Source organism: Kogia breviceps, chromosome 7, assembly GCF_026419965.1.
Source record: "Kogia breviceps isolate mKogBre1 chromosome 7, mKogBre1 haplotype 1, whole genome shotgun sequence".
NCBI classification, from domain to species: domain Eukaryota; kingdom Metazoa; phylum Chordata; class Mammalia; order Artiodactyla; family Physeteridae; genus Kogia; species Kogia breviceps.
In genome coordinates this window covers 8,216,157-8,236,909 of record NC_081316.1, presented here as the reverse complement: position 1 = coordinate 8,236,909, position 20,753 = coordinate 8,216,157, and the positions used below count along the sequence as shown (strand labels likewise).

The following is a 20,753-nucleotide window of genomic DNA, read 5'->3' as shown; positions in this document are numbered from 1 at the left end:
TCAGACAGGATCAGACATTTATGAAACACATGAATATTCACAAAAAAACTGCGGGAGAAACACAACTTCCCAGCCATAGAAAATCTCCGTATAAAGTGCATTTGGCCTGCGACCATCTCCTCCCCATGCTGGCCCTTGGATCAGGATTTGGGGCAATGCTGTGCAGGAGCCCCCAGGGACACCTGGGCCAGGAGGCGGGAGGCACGAAGCGACTGTGGAGCTCCAGGCCACCGGATGCACCCTCTCCTCACCCCGCCCCTCCCAGCTCCGGAGTGGACGCATGCCAGGGATGGTGGAGATGCAGGGGGAGGTGGTCCCGCCAACTTGTACCTTAGGGAAGAGAACCATTCTTAAGTGGGCAGGAAAAGGGGATCATCCTGACATTTGAAGGTGGTGCTAAATAAATACTGACTCTGGCCCTAAGCCCTCTGGCCTTCTCAGTTTCTCAGACTAGCCCTTCCAGGCTTGCTCTACGCTCCTTCTGGCAATAGCCCCCGATTCTCTTTCCTCGTGGCTGGGGCTAAGGGAACAGTGAAGACCCCAACCCAATGCTGCAGAAAAAGCCATCACCGGTGCCCTGTTCTCCCGACATGATTATGAGGGTGACATACATACAACAGTTGGACTCTAAAGGCAGCTTTCCGGCTGGGAAAGCCTGCGGACGTCTCAGGAAGCAGCCTGTCGATGTGCTGGACAGATGTAGGAGGCAGTTCCGGTCCCAGGACACAGGACGGTGAAGGGCAGGGCTGGGGCCAAGGGAATGAACCGCTCTGAGGCCGGGGAAGGTCACAGGGGAGGTAGAGCGGAGAAGGCCCAGGGGCCAGCTTAACGTTACGTGAACAATCCCAAGAGGAACTGGCCTCTCAGCTACACGCGCGCACACACACACACACACACACACACACACGCACGCGCGCGCTGTGGCTCAAGTGCAGGCCATGGGTGGAAGGAAGACTCGCTCCAGCTGACCGCACAGCCCTCCTTCTCGTGGTGTCTTTCTCAGCACAGCCCCGACAGTGGGAGGCGGAGGTGGGGGGTACAGGCTGCCCCTCGAATGCAAGGCCTTGCATTCTCTGGGTCAAACCTCCCACCTGCTGCTTCCAGAAGGCTTGGTGCGCTGGGTGGGATCTCGGCTTGGGTCTTTCCCAACTGTCCCCGGCAGTCCACCCCCCTGGGTCTTTGACGTCCAGCTACGGGGAGAGCTGGCGTGGCAGCCTGGTTGCTGACCAGCCCCGGGCAGGCTGTGCAAGGCTTCAGAGTGCAGACTGGGATGGCTTCCCTGGCTGGTGTCAGCTGAGCTCGGGGGCAGCACCGAGATGCCCTGGAGTGTGGCGAGAGGCGCCAGGGGGCTTCCTACCACCAGGAACCTGGCCTCCTCCCGGTGGAGGCACCTGAGACTCCAGTCAGCTTTGGGGCCGGCTCTCAGCTTCTGGGAACAGTAGTGAGAGCTGGCCTCCTACTTCTAACCTCAGGTTTTCAGCCCCGAAGAGGGAGGTGTTCTTAGCTATCATCTATGATACTGTACATGCCGCACTCCAGTCAGGTGCCTGGCTGTGCTTCTGCACGATGATGCCAAGCTTCCAGATCTGTCTACAGCCTCGTGCTCAGTCCCAGCTCCCCAAGGAAGAGTCCGGAGAACCCAGTGGCAGGGAAGTTTAAAATAAGAAGCCAGGCCAGGGGACTATGTCTGGACACACCCGTCCCCTCCAGCCTGCCCAGGAACTCAGCAGAACCCTAGCTGCCTCTAGAATCCCACACTCTGGACGAGAGCCGGAAAGGCTTCTTCCCCCCTGCTCGGCAGTCTGACGCGAGGAGGGAGGGAGGGAGGGAGGGTTGGGGGGCGGATGCCAGGATCCCAGCTAAGGTCCCACCACTCTTCTATTCAGACAAGGCAGCTGGCTCACAGGGACAGGTCTGGGGTGAAAGTCACGGCCGTGACCTCTAGCCTCCAGCCCAGGCAGTGTTGGGAACCACAGGAGTGTAAACAGACGCACGCACACGCAAACAGGCGGGGCCGCTCCTTCCTCGGCACACGCACACACACGCACACGCTTGCTCCATCTCTGGAGGTGATCAGCTGTTCTGCAGGCTGCGCTCTGCTGCCACGGTGGCTGCTCGGGCACCCCGGCTTCGCTCACAGAGTCACGGCACTGCAGCTGAAAGAGAACAACAAGGGCACAAGGGAGCGCTCGGGAGGCTCTCAGTGGCCCAGGGACATGGCTCCTCCAGCTGCTCCTCTGGGGAGCTGGGAAGAGCCCAGAGTAAACCGAGCGGGCCACGGTACCTGGGGACAAGGTTGTTGCTGGGATGCCAGCGGGTGCTCGCACGCTGGCCCTCTGGGGTGCTGGCGTGGACAAGCTGTCCCCCGTGGACCCTCTGGGCCTCCTCTGCCCCTTGCCTGAGAGCAGCAGAGAAGGGGGAGAAGGTCACGGACACTCACCTGAGGCCTTGGGTAACGCTTGCTCAGATATGACAAGGGCAGTTTCTGAATCAAGGCACAGCGGCTGCTGCCAGAGATGGAGAATCAGAAAAAAAGGGCTGGAAGAGAAGCCATCCGGGACCAGTCATCTTGAAGATGAAGGCAGTGACTGAGTTCACAATCAGCCGGTGAGCAAACTTCCACCCAGAGATAAGAGAACCCTGGCACTGTGCTAGAAGACTGAGGGGCGGGGAGAGGAGACGCAAGGATGACTCACTTCAAAGATTTATAACGTCCTGAATCTGGGGCAAAGGGAAGAAATGGCCTCATGTCTGATAACAGAGGACAGGGTAAAGCCCACCGTAATGCTGGGTTGCCTGTTGAAATAGGTCTAGCGTGTCTGAGAGAGTAAGGAGACATGCAGGGCTCCGTTAAAAGTCTACACCTTTCAAATGATGGTCAGACAGATAACGACAAGAAGGCTTACTGAGCCTACTATGGGCCGGGCACTACACACTTGTGTTACAGCTGAACTGTGTCCCCCCACATGCATACACTGAAGTCCTAACCCCCTCAGAATGTGACTGTTTTTGGAGAGAAGGTCTTTAAAGAGGTAATTAAGTTAAAATAAGGTGCTTAGGGTGGGCCCTGATCCCAAATGACTGGTGTCCCTGTAAGAAACCATTAGGACACAGACACGCGCAGAGGTAAGACCATCTGAAGACAGAGGGAGATGGCAGCAATCTACAGGCCAAGGAGAGAGGCCTCAGAAGAAACCAACGCTGCGGTCAACGTGATCTCAGACTTCTAGCCTCCGGAACTGTGAGAGAATAAAGTTCTGTTGTTTAAGTCACCCAGTCTGTGGCACTTTGTTGTGGGAACCCAAGCAAACTAATACAGCTTGCAATCCCATGAACCCTGAAGATATGGCTTCCAGTTTTACAGATGAGAAAACGGAAGCCAGAGAGGATAAGTAGATTACCCAAGACTAGAGCATTCAGAGGTGGCGGAGCCAAGACGGGAAACCGAGGTCTGTCTGATTCCAAAACCTGTATTTATACCACTCAGTGATCTCTGTATTATAGTTTTGCTCATTAAGACTTTTAGAGGCTATAAAAAGAAATCAACAGGATGGCGTGAAGACTAGTATCCAAGCAACATAAATGGAAGTTCAGACATTAACAGAAAAGGGGAAACGCCCTCAAGAGTCCAAGACACTGGAGCCAGGGATTCAAAATCAGTCTTCTGACACATGTGACCCTTTTCAGACAAATGTTAAAGGTGAAGAAGATTTTAACTGGATGATGATAATTTATCTAGAAGCTGGGAAAAATCAAGAGCAAACGTAGGAGTGGGTACCTGTAGGGGTCAGTACTGAGTGCCTCTTTAAAATATTTTCAACAATTTTCCCTTTAAGCTTGTACTACAATAACCTAGCCATATTTTTTCACTACGAATAAATATATTTGTTAAATATAAAGTGTACATATGTTTATTGAAACATGCCGATTGTGATATATATTTTATACATAGATCTCTCTCTCTGGCCCCTATTGTTAAGCCAAAGAGATGACTATTCTTCTGAAACTGAAAATTTCAGGCTTGAAGAGCATACACAACAGGTCCTCCTACCTGCTATCTCCATTTCTTGTGTTTTCTCCACCTTCGGGGATGGGGGAAGATAAAGAGTGCTTTAAGATTCCTTAGAACAAGGGCTCTTACTCTGGGGGTTCCTGGATCCTTAAGAGGTCCAAGGATGGGATTAAGGGGCAGTCCATGAAGACCAGGAAGAGAAATGTGTACATTTCTCTGTGTGTGCAAACAGGTGCGATTTTCTGGGAAGAGGCTCCATCTTCCATCCTCCTACCGTCTTCAAAGCAAGGGTAACCCAAAGAGGGTTTAAGAACTGATGCCTAAGCTTAGAAGATAAGGGGGTGAGGTGCAGGCAGGTGGCCATAATAATAAGAATTCACTCAGACCTACGCTGACTTGGGTGTGGTCTAGGTATGGGGCAGACTCGGGAAGGGAGGTGTCAGTGTCCTGGCCTCAGACAAGCCCCGGTGACCCACAAGCCTCTATGATGGGTTCAAAAACCCAAATAGAAAACCAAGGTTTGGAAGAACCAGCTTACCCTTGTCCACAAAGCTAGTCTCTAGAGGCTGTTCAACGAGTTACTCAAGTTGCTCCATCAGCAGATAACTAGAGGGTCCCTGTGCTCTTGTCCTCAAGCTAGGGCATAAGTCTGCAGAAAAAGGGGGCTGGGGAAACCAGATGAGGCCTTGCAGGAAAATGAGGACAGCAGCACTAAAAGAAAGAGAAGAATAGCTAGGGGAGAGGCGCTAGGGAAAAATCAACTCATAAAACATGTACTAAAAAAAAATCTCATGATTGTCCAACTCTTTCAACCTGTCATTAATACAAGAAGCAGAAGCGGCTGGAACACAGAGTAAGTTAACGAGGGCCTCCCTCGGCGTGCTCATGTCAGTTAGGACGGTCCCCCTGGGTACCTGTGCCCTCACGTCCCTTCCCTCCCACTGGATGCTTCCCTCCCAGTCTGCAAGTCCACCCTCCCCCAGCTCCCAGCCCAGGAGGGGTGTGCGGATACCGTGCACGCGTGAGCATGTGTCAGCAGAGGAGACACGACAGCTCAAGGTCGGGAAGAAACTGTTTGGAGCCTGCAACCAGGTCTCAGAGGTCACCCCTCCCCACCACACGGGGTGAGCCACAGTGCCCAGGAGCTCGCGAGGGGCAGAGGGTTTGCCGCCAGCTCCCAGGTAGGAGCAGGGAAGGCCAGAGGCGCAGCTGGGCCTGGATGGGGTACAAAGCTGGCCTCTTAGCTCCGTCTCATTCCTCGTGTCAACCACACGCCTGCCCTTCCTGCACCACAGAAATCACACGGCAAAGGGGAGGGGACGTCCATTAGTCAACAGCTTCTTAGTAAGTGCCAGGGAAAGTGTGAGGGGACGCCAGGTCCCAACTAACTTCTTGTTTCAGGAACTGAGAGACAGAGAGGTGAGAAGAGCCTGTGTGAAGGCTCCCGGGCAGCGAGCAGCACGATGCGACCTCCGCTTCCGCTGGGCAGCACTTTACAGGTTGCCCGGTGCCTTTCACACACATTATTTCACATAAGGAAGGATGTACATGGAACAAATGGCAAAAAGACGATGAAGAGACCCCAGAAATCGGGTTTTCCTCCGCGAAGCCCCAGGGCTGACCGAGTTGGGGTGAACCTCAGCGGAGGAGGGGAAGAGGCAGTCCTTGCCATGGACCTTTTATATTCAACGGGCTTCTCTCAGCAGATCACCATGTAGCAGCAGCAGGACAAACGGATCACGTGGACTGTTAGAATAATTAGACCAATAAGAAAAACGTGTGCACGAGGCGAGCCCGCCGGAATCCAGAGCAGTCAGCGGCTTTGGGGATTACGGGGAGGCGGGGGAAATGGGGGCTCTCTGGCGCTGTGGCTTGTCGTTCAGTTCAGCGAACACTGTACGATAACCAGATACAGAACAGACACTGATGTGGGTCTGACGTAAACACGGAACCGACGGGTATCAGGGTATGTTCTCCCACGAGATCAGTTGACATCATTGTCTGGCCCAGGCCTGAGGCGTTAGGAATAACAGAATCACAAAACTATAGAGGCTGCAGCTAAACATGGCCTCAAAAGGTCCACGATGGAGCCTTCAGGCTGCTAAAGAATGATTTATTCACACCTTACAGCTAGCTAAAGCATCTCAGAGAGGTTATGAATCCTGCCCTAAGTCACACAACTAAAACTGACGAGAGGAGAGGGGGCAGGGTCAATACGACTGCATCAACACAGGCCCCGTGGCCACTGCTCTGTGGTCCATCCAGCTCAGCGTGTGGGCCCTGACCGAAGTAACAATAACACGGTCGGTCAAAGACACCCTGAGAAGCATATGCAAGGTGGTAACGTGCTTTCACCTGCGTGGTGCGTTTTACTTATTCAAAGGCTTTTCACGTATGGCTTTTCGTTTTCTTTCCCCAATGTGTATCCTCGATGAGTAGGGCAGGTGACAAGATGCTATTATTGCTGTTTTACTGAGGTGGATGCTCACCGTCTTTAGGCCCAGGTGCACCCCCAGCACACAGCGAAGCACAAGTTTCACCAAGAAACTCTTTTCTCTCAGGGTTTCCAAAGAACTTGAGTATCTGTCCTGTCCTCTGAGCTCCGGGTCCTCACTTCCAATCAATTAGCCATGATTAAGGGCTAAACCTTGAGAATCAGTCCTTAAGATCCCGATAGGCTGATGGATATCTCCTGGACCACAAGGCAAGAGACCAGCGCGGACCTCTGCACCCTTGCAATGTCCACTTGGAATCACCACCACAGACTCTGAGCTGGCTCTCTCCCCCCACCATTCCTTCTCAGGTCCCAGCCCAATGCCTGGTTAATCTCCCCAAAATGCCAATTTGATCATTCACTCTCCTGTTCCAAAATGCTCCTTAGGTCCCAGAAAGTACACCAAGGACTCCATCTGCCTGGCATTTAAGACCCTCCATGATCAGACCCAACTGTAACCTTACGTTCTTCTAAAAAAATAATAATAACAATATCTCTAATAATAATAATAGCTACCATTTTATTTATGAACTCATAAGGCAGGCGCTGGGCTAAGTGCCCTGTATATTACGTAGACAGTTATCGACCAGTATCTACACTTCCTAGCTAACAGAATCTGGATTTTGTTCAGTGGGTCATGGACGTGGCCCAGACAATGGGTCAGGAATGGTCTAAGTCAGTGATTCTCAAAGTACAGTCCCAGAACAGCAGCATCATCAAACAGCTGCGAACTTGTTAGAAATGCAAATTCTCAGGTCCCACCCCAGACCCACGGGATCCCAACCTCTGGGGGTGGGGCCCAGCCATCTGCGGCTTAACAAGTCCTCTAGGGAATTCCACTGCTCACTCAGGTTGGAAATCAATGGTCTAACCAATCCTGACAACCCAGATCCCTATTTGCCAGCTTTGGGGAGGCTTTGTGACTCAGTTCTGGCTCATGAGGCCAATGTGAAAGGCTGGGGAAGGGGTATCCTGGGAGAGCTCTTATTTTCTTTATGAAAAAGGAAGAGAGGCACCCCCTGACAACCCTCATAATATAAAACCGCAACCTCCACGGCGCCCCAAACTTTCTACCTCCTTACTCGACTTTATTTTTTCTTCATACCACTTAGGGCTTCTTGACACATGATGTATCTATTTGTTTACTGTCTGTCTCCTCCCACAAAGATGCACCCAAGAGGGAAGGGACTTGGTCAGTCTTGTTTACAACTATATCCAGTGCCTACAACGGTGTCTGGCAAACTGTGATCACTTGACGTACGTTTATTGTATGAACGAGTGCAGCTGTCTCTGTGCTTCCTTCTCTTTCTTGCCTTGAGCAAGGAGTTGATGGCTGAAGCTGTGGCAGCCACCTTGAGGCCAGGAAACAAGAGAATCTCAGAAAAACTGGCTCTGACACTGTTGAGCCATCAAACCCAAAGTAGCAGCACCCACAGCTCTGGGCCTTTTGTTCAGTAAGAAAACCAAACCCCTCTTTGTTTTAGACGCAGTAGTCAGGTTTTCTGCAACTAGCAGCCCCACACATCCCTGACACATATATTTCATCATTTAATCCTTGCAACAAGAACCTAATTTTTGGTGAGGAAACTGAGTCTCAGAGCGGTTAGGTAATGTGTACAAGACCATGTAATCATTAAGCTGTTTTTCTTGTTGGAAATGCTCTCCTTGCTGTCTAAATCCAATCCATCTTTTGGGGCCCCTGGGGTAACCTTCTGTGCTGTACTCCCTGATCACTCTGGCCCACCAGTAACTGTCTTGTGATGAGCTGGGAGAGTCTGTACCATTTGTCCGGGAATGGCAGGTTATCTGTCTTGTTTTTCTCAGCAGACTATTAAACGCTTGTGGATGGGCGTCGTATCACATTTTCTATGTCTTACGCTCCCCTTCCGCATACACTTGCTGGCGACAGTTTCAAGCTGAACTGGATGCCATTACCTCTGAGGAGCCGTGACCCAGACATTTAACCTCTCTGTTCTTTAATCTTCTTACCTGAAAGTCAGAGTATCACCCAGGAAAGTTCCAGGTTTGTAAGACAGAATGAACTATGCTTAGTACCACAGAGTTAAGGGCTAACTAAGAGAACAGTACCTAAGGTTGCCGGGACTCCCAGAACGAGATAACAGATCTGTCCATCTGCAATGTCTAAGACAAAGAGCCTCGTAAAGAAAAGGGCACAGGCATCAAACACTCGCTGTCTCACCGGCATTCAGGTCTAGACACGCAAACCAGTTGGCCTCACCTGGCTTGAAGTAGACGGGTTTAGGAAAAAGAATTGGCTCCCTGGAGAAAATCACCCTCCAACCTAATGATGCAGACGTGGCCCATAAGGAGCAGCCTGAGATGATGACTGAAAGGGGACGGTAATTTATATCTCCCCCAGAAAGGCATAAAAGGCCCTTCTTGCTCTGGGGAAGGAGGAGCCAGGTTTTTGTTTTTGTTTCTTGAGACATTCACGGGTCTTTCAAGGAAGATGAGCACTGCCAGGGACGTGCGGAGCTGAAGCCGCAGCAGAGGCACGAATGGAGGAGTGGCTGTAAGAGGCACAGGTGATAGGGAGCCTGGGTCTTCTGGTCCTCAGGTGGGGCTGGGCTAAGTGAGCCTCCCAAGTCCCTAAGCCTGAATTCTGAAGGTAAGTGCTGCCCCCTGCTGGCCAGCCTACAGGACACAGCCTGTCGGGGCGACGGCAGAGGGGCCCGCAGCACCCCCAGGCCCTGCCCTGGGACTCTTTCTCCCACTGCTTCACATCGGGTCTCTGCTTTCTTCTTCTGGATTTGGCTCACTTTGATAGGTAGAAAGAGTCAAAGTTTTTTCCCCCTTAGCTGGCAAAGAAAGAACAAGGCTTTATCGTTAAATTCTCTTTCTAGTATTAGAAGGTATAGAAGTCAGGATGGTAGAGTTTGAGCTGAACCCCTAGAAAAGCAGCCAGTCCCTAGCGGGTGCCGATCTAGCCCGTGGGTTTTAGCCTCCAGCCGGCAGGCAGCTCCCCACGCTCTCCCCGCCCCCCCCACGCCCGCCCCTGAAGCCGACTCTCAGCTGCAGCCACTCACTCTCAGGCATCCTTGCTCGGCGGCTCCGAGTGAGGCAACCCTGCCACCCTGGCCCGTTTGCTGAGTTCTTCCCCCGGCGGCTCCTCCGCTGCTCCCAGCTTGCGTTTGGGGGACGCTGGGCCACTGGGCAGTGGTCTTGGGCCTGTAGGGAAGCAGGTCAAAGTGTCACACAGGCTTGCGTGCGGAGCCAAGGTGGCGCTCAACCGTGCAGCAGCAGCTCTTTAGCGGGCAGGGAGCCTGCTCATCAATGCAACCAGCACGTTGCTCCTCAGACCTGCCCCCTGGCCTTCCTTTCAGCACTGACTCTGCCCGGAAATATCCGAGGAGAGCATGACCAGGCCTGCTGGCAGTACAGCCAGCTTTGGGGCCCCCAATCCCACGGGCTCCAGGCCAGAGGCTGATGTGGCCTGTCGGCCACGCTTGCGCTGAAGGCGAGGCATGTTCCCTCCGTAACAGGCCTCCTGAAGCCGGAATGAGCAGTGCCCTGACCCGGGGAGCCAACCTGGCCGGGCAAACTAGGAACTAGGAAAAGCCCTGACGCTCTTGCCGGTCTGCGCTTGCTGATCTTCGTCCCGGAGCCGAAGGGCAGAGGCTAAGAACGCAGCAAGGCCATCTACTCCTCTCTCCTGCCACCGGCCTGGACAGCGCCAGTCGCCTCCTTTCCAGCCTCCCTATACTCGGGGGCTCTTGCCCACACTGCCCTCCACACAGCAGGCACAGTGAGCTTTTAAAAACATAAACCAGGTCACACCTCTGCCCTGCTGACGCCCGTCAGTGCCTCCTCCCTGCACTGACAACGGAATCCTAATCCTCCTCGTGGACGCCCAGTCTACACGCCGCTACTCCTGCTGTGTCCGTCCTCCTCTCGTTCCAGCTCCTCGCTCGGAACGCACCGGCCCCGCTGGCCTCCCTCCTCTCGTCCCTGGAATGGGTAAGCTTGTTTCCATCTCTGGGTCTCTTCTTGCTATTCCCTTTGCCTGGAATGCTCTTCCCCCTGTTCTTAGAAGGCTGGCTCTGCTCACGACGACGTGGGGCCCTGGTACTCCATCTAAAGTAACCCCCTTCCCCAGCCCTCTCTTGTCAGGTCACTCGATTTTATTTTCCCCCAAAGCACTTGCTGTCCGACATGATCTTGCACGGCTCCTTTACCATCCGTCTCCCCAGTGGAATACAAGTTCTACCGGGGCATAACTGGGTTCTGGCCTCCACCCTCAGCCCTCAGTGACTGGAGTGGTAGTAGCTCTGCCGCGGCCCTGGGGCGGGCGCGGGCCGTGGGAGGTTTAGCCGCGCTTACCTGCACTGTTCGTGCTCCCAGCCTGGCTCGAGCTGGGCTCTGCCACTGGGTTGCTGAGGTCTTCCATGCAGGAAGGGACAGAGGCCAGCAGACCTGGGCAGGAGGTAGGGGAATCATCAGAATGCAATCTCACAGGGCTGTACAGGGCCCCAGGGCAGGGAGGTACAAGGCAGGGGGTGCTGGGCCCTGACATCAAGGTTCCATCGCTTCCCGCTGGCCACAGCTAGTTCAGAGAGGCCTGATCCAGGCCCGCCTGTGTGGCCTGTGCCCCGGAAGTCAGGTCAACAGCCTGGAAGACAGTGCTCGGCGGCCTCCCTTTGCAAACATCTGGGAATCTCTGTCTACGCCCCCTGGGCCTCTGGCGCTGTCCTTCCCTTCGGGGAACTAGGGGGTGGCAGTGGGAGGAGGGCTCCTTACAGAGTCCCCGGTAGCGAGAGAGCTGCTGGTAAATCTGCTTCATCCGCTCAATGTTGAGCCGGCTGGTCTCGGCGTGGTTCACGAGGGGCCGTGGGTAGTCCACACCAATGATGCACTTGGCTGCCTTCTGAATCGACTCTGGGGCATTCCAGGGCTCGTAGATGTATCGAGAGGGGAACCCTTTCAACTTGGGCAGGTATCGCCTGAAACATACACACCAGACGACCCATCAGCACGCTGGAGTCTCCTTCAAAGGCCAAGAGTATCTCGCCCTAGGAGGAAGCCGAAGTGGTCAGAAACCGGAGAGCCTGGTCCGCATCCTCACCTGATGTAGTCCCCACTGGGGTCCGTGCGGCGGCCAAAGCCCACCGGGCAGTAGCAGTGGAAGAACTGTTGGAAGAAAGCACTGCAGGACAGCCACATCCAGCTGCCTGCGTTCACGCTGAAGTCTGCGTCCAGGAGCAGCTCATCGAACACCTAGATGCACGGAGGGTGGGACAGTCAGACTCCTTGGGGACCTGCGGCCGTGGTTCCCCCCAAGGCAGCGCACACCCTGTGGAGAAGGGAGCCAGAGCCTTCTGCTGAGGGCAAAGCCAAGAAGGATCTGGAGGGAATCTCCTGGACCCAGGGGTCCCAGCCCCTCCCCCAGCCCCAAAGGGGGCTGCCCTGGGCTGCCCGCCGAGAGAGGACTCACCCGGACCCCGCTCTCCCAGCTGACCCAGAGGTCCCCGCGCGTGAGGAAGCAGGCCACAGCGTGCCGGGCCAGGTGGTGGATCCAGCCCTCCTGCCTCAGTTGCGTCATGATGGCGTCAATCCAAGGGAAGCCTGTCTTGCCCTCGGCCCACTTGGCCAGGGCCTCGGGGTTGCGATCCCAGGGGATCTGGATGCAGATGGGGTTGCCCTCCATGCGGTCAAACCTGGGGTTGTTGGTGGCCGCCGTGTAAAAGAACTCTCGCCACAGGAGTTGCCCAAACAGGGAGAGCGGGGGTGTGCTGCTCCGCTTCACCTGGCGGGGTGGGACAGGATGTGGATACAAACGCTCGCCCAGCTATCAGCGCCGTGCCACTCAGGACGTCCCCACAAAGGAATCTGGAGCCGCCATGAACTCGGTGGCTCCAAAGCCCCTAAATGCGTGGAGGGACCCCGCCCCAGGAGAAGCGGCAGGGGTGCTGCAGACGGAACCCTGGGCCCTGGCTGTGCCCACTACCGCTCTGAGCCCTGAGGATGGCTGCAGGGCGGCAGGCAGCACTGCCGGCCTCCGCGCTGGGGGCCCAACTCCCAAAGACTGGTCATGACCCTTGTCCTCGAGAGTCCCCGTTGGGCTCCACTTTCTAAAACGTCCAAGTAAGTTTTCTCATCAGCACACGTAAAAAATGCTCAGTCTAGATTTTGGTTCAATAAGTTATGCCCAACAGCCTGGATCTGGGGCCATGAAAGAATTAAGCCATCAGACTGCCAAGCAAACAATAATCTTCCTAAAGTCACGAGATTACCCACCAAGCTGGCAAAGTTACCGCATGCCACAAAATCCAGATGTTGGCAAGAACGAGGAAACAACGTGAAACAATGCAGACGCAAGGATGAATCTGAGGAATCTGAATGGCTGGATGTGTTGTCCTCCCTCCTCCTGGGGGTGGGTGCATTACTACAGGGCTATGCACCTATCGTCCGTATCCAGCCCTGCATGCAGCCCTCCGGGTCATTTCCTCATCACTGATGGGCAACCGCCGCTCCTAGGCGCCCCTTTAAATGCTCTGGACACAGCCCCATAGAGGGCTGCTGTGCTCTTCACCTTAGAACTGGCACCGGCCTCAGCCTCCCTGCCTCCCACCCTGACCGCTTGGCCCCCGTCCACCTGCTGCCAGCAGAACTGCCACCTCTGGGGTCACACCCTGAGGCCGGCTTTTCTGCCTGTTCTGCTCCACTTGAGAACCTGGGTTTTGTTTGTTTAGATCAGCAGTTTGGGTTGTGCTTGGCTCTGGCATCTCTTGGATGTGGCGTCTTCCTCAGCTTCTCCGGACAGTACACACACTTAAGCCAGAGGGAAGGCCTCTCTTCAGGGTACCTGCCCGGCCCAGAAGGCCCTGGTGTCCTCTTGGCTGCAACCGGGGGCGGGCTTCGCCGCCCTCACTGCCCCTTACCTTTTTGTACAGGTCCCACAGGCGGTAGTAGAAGAGGCGGCAGGAGAGGCAGCCGAAGCGCAGGTAGGGGCTGAGGCCCGTGGGGCTGGCCAGCAGGGAGTTGGCATTCATGCGGGGTCTCTCATAGTTGGCAACCCAGGCCTGCAGCACAAAGGGAAGGCAAAGAAAGGGCAGACCTGGAGGCTTCCGAGGAAAAAAGCTGCGGCACCAGCTAGTTAAGGAATCGGCCTAAGGTCGCAGGCCAGAAAGCCAAAGGGCCAGGACGAGGCCCTGTGCACGTCCTGCTACTTCACGCTGGCAGAATTTTCGATGGAACCACCACCGATCAACCAATGAGGCCCAAGTTCTTGTCCTGACTCTGTTTGATCTGTGCTATGAGCATAGGTTATACAGTCCCTCAGCTACTTGTTTATTAAATGAGAACAAAATTTCTCACCTCCTGGGGATGAAATAGAATGATGGAAATGAAAGTTTCTGAAAGCACTGAAGGGTCTGTGATTCTACAGAAGAAAGGAAAAAGGGCGTCTACATTACAGAGGAAGATATCCCTCCCTCAGTCCCTGCTCTGTCCCAGGGACCCTGAGGCTGCTGTTACACGGTGGCTACCCAAGCACTTCTCCCCAAACCCGTTCCTGGAAACCCACAGAGTCATTCATTGCTGGGGCCACTTGTCATACAGTATCATTGGGCTTGTTTTTATCATCGGTTGCTGCCGGCAGACTGCTTTATCTCCACAACTCACTGACACCTGTGTTCTCTCATTTGATCTTAACAATCGTCTGAAGCAGCATTTGTCATTACCTCCTTTTGAAAACGAGGCAAGGAAGCTCAAAGTGTTATGTGACTCTTCTGAGGTCACAGAGGTGGTAAGAGACAGAGCTGGAGGGACTGACTCCGGATTCCAGTCTTTTCCCACTACCTCTAATAACCATTTTCTCTTTCTCTTCGTGATGACTATTTCACAGACTTCACGCCCTCTTTATTCTTTTTTTGGCCGCACCGCTTGGCACGCGGAACTTCCCCAACCAGGGATCGAACCCACAGCCCCTGCAGCGGGAGTGTAGAGTCTTAACCACTGGATCACCAGGGAAGTCCTTTACACCCTCTTTAGACCTCCTATTCCACACTTCCCCACCACCCTTCAGCAGATGACCTTCCTTCCTTATGATAAGGAAATGGAAGCCATCAGATGGGAAACACCTCAACTTTTAGCCACCAAATCTACAAATTCACCTGCATCCCCATCTACCCCCTGTCCCTCCTGTGACCCTGCCCAAGGCTAAGGCCTCCACCTGGCTCTGGAGCCCTCCCCTCTTCCTTCCCTTGCACATTCCATCTCTCCCTCTCTTCCCTGTTCACTCCAAGAACAGTGGGGAAATGATCTCGTTTCGTTGCAAACAGAACAAAACAAAAAGAACTTCTAGTCACCCTGCGCACTTCTCCCCTTGGGTCCTCTTTCCCCGCTTCGCAGCCGGCCTCTCTCCATTTCCTCACGCCCCCCGCCACTTCCGCCTTCACCGCTCCCAGCCAGAGGCTCTGAGGCGTCCGTGCCGCCGGACCCCGTGGGCATTTCTGTCCTGTGCTTTTGGACTCCCCCGCAGCACTTCACCAGGCTGACGGCTCCCTGTCTCCAAACCCGCCATTCTGTTGGCTCCTGGCTGCCATCAGCGGCTTGGCTGTCCTCGGTGTTTCACCAGGTCCACCACCCCTCCCAACTCCTTGAGTGGTGGCACCCCAGGGCTCTGTCCTTGGTCCCTTCTAGTCAACTGTGCTCCTGCGTGAGTCCATCCAGTCCCACGGCTCCTGAGACAGTTTCTTTGCAGACGATCACCGTGCCTGTGGCTCTGGCCCAGGCTCTGCTCACCTAGACTCCCAAGCCACTCCACCCAACTCCCTGCCAGGGAGCTCTACTTGATTGCCTTTCAGGCACCTCAAGGGTAGCGGGCTCTTTTCTTTAAACCGCCCTTCCACTGGCATTTCCCTATCCCAGAAACTGCACTGTCATCCACCTCGCTGCCCAAGCCAAACGCCTGGCCGTCGCCTTTGACTCCCTGCTCATCAGGTCCTGTCAATCCTACTGTCCAAGTGTTTCTCTAATCTGTCCTTTTCTTTCCATTCCCTATCGCCACCAACCTGGTTTAGGCTAAGATTGTATCTATACTGCACAACGGTGACAGCCTCCTAGCTGACCTCTCCGCATCAATTCTTGTCCCCCCGATCCACCCCCCATGGTGGGAGCAGAGTGATTCTTTACAACGCCCGTGTCCCTGAGGACACCACACGCGCTGCGCTTCCTGGTGTTCTTAGGCGAGAGTCCCACATCCTAAACATGGCTTACAAGCACCCCACAGTGGCCCCGTCTTTCTGGCTTCCTTCCTCACCTCACTCTTCTTTAAGCACCATGCTCTCACTACAGCTCTTACGCATGCAGCTCCGTTGGCTGGAGTGCTGCCTTCCTTTCCCCGCCCCTTTCCTCGGTTAATTTTGACTCTTCCTCCAAGCCTCACCCTAAAGGCCGCCTCCTCGGCAGGTGACCCCTCAGGTATTGGTTACGTACCTCTAACAGACGTGAAGTATATTTACCTGCTCATATCCTCAGCCCACCTCTCTTTGAAAATCTTTTTATTGTAAGTGAAACACAGATACAGAAATCACACAGATGTGTGGCTTAACAAATTACTCTAAGGCGAACACCTGTGCAACCACCGCCAAGAATCGGTTCAAGAATCAGCGCTTTGCCGGCCACCCCAGAAGCCTGTCTACGTGCTCGCCCCAGTCACGGTCCCTTCCCTGCCCCGTGAGTGACCACTTGCCCAACTTTTAAAATAATCACTTTCCTGGGGCTTCCCTGGTGGCGCAGTGGTTAAGAATCCGTCTGCCAAGGCAGGGGACACGGGTTCGAGCCCTGGTCCGGGGAGATCCCCCCGTGCCGTGGAGCAACTAAGCCCATGCATCACAGCTACTGAGCCTGCGCTCTAGAGCCCGTGAGCCACAACTACTGAGCCCACGTGCCACAACTACTGAGGCCCGTGCGCCTAGAGCCCGTGCTCCGCAACAAGAAAAGCCACCGCAATGAGAAGCCCATGCACCGCAACGGAGAGTAGCCCCCGCTCACCGCAACTAGAGAAAGCCCACGCACAGCAACGAAGACCCAACGCAGCCAAAAATAAATAAGTAAAATAGATAAATTTTAAAAAAAATAAATAAAAATGTTTACATTTTCCTGCTTTTGCAAAGCACGTTTGGAAGGGAGGGCTTTATCTTTTCAGTTATTCCTCACATTTTTAAGTGTTTTTTTAAAATTTTCACCCAAATGTGCATCCCTAGGCACTGTAGCTTAGTCTTGGCCATGTAAAAGACTTTGAAGCGGTTTTTTTATTATTAATTTTTATTTGAGAATAGTTGCTTTACAATGTTGTGTTAGTTTCTGCTGTACAGCAAAGTGAATCAGCTATATGTATACATATGTCCCCCCTTTTTTGGATTTCCTTCCCATTTAGGTCACCACAGAGCACTGAGTAGAGTTCCTTGTACTATACAGTACGTTCTCATTATACTTTGATGTGTTATTTAAGTTTCTTTAAACCTATGCATTTCCTGCCATTTCCTTCTTTTCCTTTTATATTTTCTGTCAAAGAATCCAAGCCGCTTGACTTGTACTAATTCCCACAGTCCAGATTTCCCTGTGTACGTAACGGTGCAGTTCAACACATCCCTCTGTCCTGTGTGCCGCCTGCACATTGGTGGCTGGTGCCAGAGACTGGCTTGGACTTAGGTTTGATCTCTTTGGCAAGACTACAGGGGTATCTGCCTGACTGTCACTCTCCTTGGTGTCAGCGGTCATTAATGCATCATGTGTCCTCACTAGGGGCCGCAAGATTCCATCATCCCTTTTTCATTTAATAATTGGGACACCTTTATGGAGAGATGCTTGTCCTCAGCTACCACTGGGTAACCCAGTGGTAAAGATCATACTGTTTGCCTCCCCCGTTTTGGTAGCAGCACCTAATTTTCTTGCAGTGACCCAACCCTTCCCTAATCTCAGTTCAAGGTGGTAAAATGAAGCTAAGCCACCTCTGACTCTGGGAGCGGGCTCACTCTCAGATGCAGGTCTGGCCAGAGAAAGCGCCCCCTTCCCGGGCCATAGTGACAGAGTCAGGGACAGTCACATGGCCCAAGCCAGACCAATGGAAACACTCCTTGGGACTTTCTCTGAAGCTTTTGGAAAAGAGGCAGACAACTTCCTCTGGTGGTGCTAGGCAGATTGAAAATAAGCAGCTGGTGACCAGCCTTGCCACTGCTCAAGGAAAGCCTGCCTGAGAATGAAATAATACAGAGGAAAGCAGAGCTGAGATGGTGAATGCATTCCAAGTAGCACTAGCTGGACACCTAGATCCAGCTGTGCCTGAAGGCTACACCTTGGACTCTTGGTTATATGAGTTAAAAAAAATCCCCTTTTCAAAGGCCAATTTGCAAACAAGAACTGATTAATATAATCCTCTTGCTCTTTCATTCCCATAACCCTCTGAACTACTCCTTTCCTAACCCTAAGCAAACTGTAATTCCTTGTTTCGTGTCTATCATCTCCTATAGACTATGTTTCTGGAGACAGACACTATGCCTGTCTTTTTAGGCAGTCTTTCTAGCAGCTAGATCATTCTGACGTTAAGAAAATGCTCACTTCAGATTTGGAGAATTGAAGAAGTTAAAATAAACCTCCTCAAACTGTTAAACTCCTGCTCATCAGGTACCTTTTGTTCTCCCTGCTGTGTAAAATACAGTATTCCCTCGGGCTACCACGGAGTCTGAAGGGCCCTGACATGAGGCCCCACCACAAAAGAGGCCCTCCAGGGGTGTATGGAAAAGAAGTCCCTGACTTGGTGATTTAAAAGGCACTCCTCGAGGAAATGCTTTTAAGGGGATAATAATCCCAAGCTATAGGTTAGCTCTTGACATTTTTTTTTTTTTTTTTTTGCGGTATGCGGGCCTCTCACTGTGTGGCCTCTCCTGTTGCGGAGCACAGGCTCCGGACGCGCAGGCCCAGCGGCCATGGCTCACGGGTTTAGTTGCTCCGCGGCATGTGGGATCTTCCCGGACCAGGGCACGAACCCGTGTCTCCTGCATCGGCAGGCGGATTCTCAACCACTGCGCCACCAGGGAAGCCCAGCTCTTGACATTTTTAAGTCTCACTGTACTCCTACCACCCCATTTCTGGGGTGGCCTTTGAAAAAGGGATTTTTTTTTAACTCATATAACCAAGAGTCCAAGATGTCCAGGATTTCAAAGGCAAGTTGGCCTTTGAAAAAGGGATGTTTTTCACTCATATAATGAAGAGTCCAAGGTGTAGCCTTCAGGCACAGCTGGATCTAGGTGTCCAACTAGTGCTACTTGGAATGCATTCACCATCTCAGCTCTGCTTTCCTCTGTATTATTTCATTCTCAGGCAGGCTTTCCTTGAGCAGTGGCAAGGCTGGTCACCAGCAGCTTATTTTCAATCTGCTTAGCACCACCAGAGGAAGTTGTCTGCCTCTTTTCCAAAATCATCTGCGCCTTTCTGCCTCCTTGGCCCAGCCTTTGTCTCCACACTGACCATAAGGATCTCTGGGTAAAGCTGATGTGGACAAAGACAGCTGGTTCCCCCACGCCCTTGGACAGCAGTTCTTATCCTTTTAAATTGCTGGGGCTTGCTTTTGGCCCTGTCTGATGGTAATACCCAAATAGGGACATCAAGGCTGCTGGGCCTTCGGGAGGCTAGGCCCATGGTGTGCCTTCACTGCTGGCGAGGTACCTCCAGGGCTGGGAAGCATTCTTTCCAAGTCCGCCATCTTAGCCTCCTTCTTGCATCGTTATCACCTGGCTGCTGGGCCCAATGCCCAGCCATCTGAGCAGGAATAGAACAAGTTGTGATTTTAGGGACCCAGTACCATCTGCAGGATGGGGGGGCAGGAAATAGGAGCTGACTGTTCATGAGAACCTCCTCTGCTTCTCTAGTTCCAGGGAGGTGGGGGCATCTGACATTATGAGGGGTGCCTCTGGGGCCTTGGCCTCTTTCCTTCCTCTTACCAATTCTCACTTCACTGGGAGGTGGGTCATTTGTTCTCTGTGACAAGCAAATGGAAATCACACCCTTGGAGGAGATCCAGCAAAAGGTGGGGGACACAAAATAATTAATCTTACAGACTTTACTGACCAGATACCCTCTTAGTAAAAGGGGACACACAGATGAAGGAAAAGCAATCTCGCCTAAGCTGTAGAATCGCACAGAACAAGACCTCACTCTGCTCCTTACTAACTGTGTGACCTCAGGCAAGTTACTTAACCACTCTAAGCCTTCATTTCCTAATCTGCAAAATGGAGAGCTCAATACTGTCCTTGTAGCGCTGTTGGAAAGATGAAAGGATTTAGTACAAGCAGGTGCTAAACCCAGAAATGCTCAGCCCAGTGACCAGCCCATGGTAAGCGCTCACTAAATGGTAGCTGCTATTATTATTGTCGTTATTGCCATAAGGAAGACTTTTCATTTTCCAACCAGCTTGAGCTAAGAGGCACTAAGGGACATGAACCTGGCTCCATCTTCCCTGCGGCATGGGTGTCGGCAGCTGAAGTTCTGTGTCTCAGAAACGGGGCCATACCTTCCGTTCCAGGTGCTTATCCAGGCGGGCCAGGGCTTCCGTCTCTCCTCCCTGCCAAACAGCTGGGCCGAGTCCTTCAGTGGGGAATCCTACAAGGGGAGGAGCAAGTCACAGGACTGGTGGTCAGGCCGTTTCAGTGACGGCTCAGCAAGTCCTCCCAGGCTGGTCTGCTCTTTGAGCTTTGTGGGAACTGAACCACTGTGCTTTTGGTGCTAGTGGGGCTGAGCTAATCCTCAATGGGTCCGTGTTTTCTAAGTCATGTTGGCTCTCTTTCCACTGTGGCCTTTCCTCTCCTTTCTCTTGCCTCCCCCAAGCCTCACTCTGGACAGGTGAGAACAATCCTGTACAGCTGGCACTGCCAGGTTAGCCGACTACAGCTTTGGTTTATAGGTGAGAAAGGCTAACTTTGTTCAGATCAAAAAAATGGATGGTGGGGAGGAAGGGGAACAGGAAGGGGAGAGAGGGTGTAGTCAGTGACCTGAGAGGCCGACATACCCCCCCTTTCATCAGAAACAACACCAGTTACGTTGGTATTGAGATGCCAGCACCAGGCTGTGCCTATATCTGAGAGGGAAAAGTACAAAAATAGAGGCATGAACTAGAAACAGAAGATTACATATATAAATACGAACAGAAAAAAGACTGCAGAAGGACTACTGCAAGATTAATGCTGGTTTTCTCTGGGTGGTGGGTAATAGTGATAGTTATTTCCATTT

At 53.0% G+C, this 20,753-nt stretch overlaps 1 protein-coding gene across 3 annotated transcripts in view; it reads right to left on the bottom strand.

Annotated features, from left to right (window-relative positions):
• Positions 1 to 20,753, bottom strand: part of CRY2 (cryptochrome circadian regulator 2) — a 33,489-nt gene continuing 12,736 nt past the window's right edge. The window contains exons 5-13 of one of the 3 annotated variants that reach the window (XR_010841236.1): positions 20,038 to 20,126; positions 13,406 to 13,546; positions 11,959 to 12,270; positions 11,590 to 11,741; positions 11,265 to 11,467; positions 10,848 to 10,940; positions 9,554 to 9,695; positions 2,285 to 2,398; positions 1 to 2,156 (exon numbers count right to left, since the gene is read on the bottom strand). Coding sequence is in view for 2 of the 3 variants with exons in the window: in XM_059068423.2 (XP_058924406.1) it covers positions 9,556 to 9,695; positions 10,848 to 10,940; positions 11,265 to 11,467; positions 11,590 to 11,741; positions 11,959 to 12,270; positions 13,406 to 13,546; positions 20,038 to 20,126 (1,130 nt within the window). In the remaining variant the exon portion in view is untranslated. Of the gene's footprint in view, positions 2,157 to 2,284; positions 2,539 to 9,553; positions 9,696 to 10,847; positions 10,941 to 11,264; positions 11,468 to 11,589; positions 11,742 to 11,958; positions 12,271 to 13,405; positions 13,547 to 20,037; positions 20,127 to 20,753 lie in introns of those variants that run through there. The other 2 variants (XM_059068423.2, XM_067037080.1) reach the window with 2 other exon arrangements.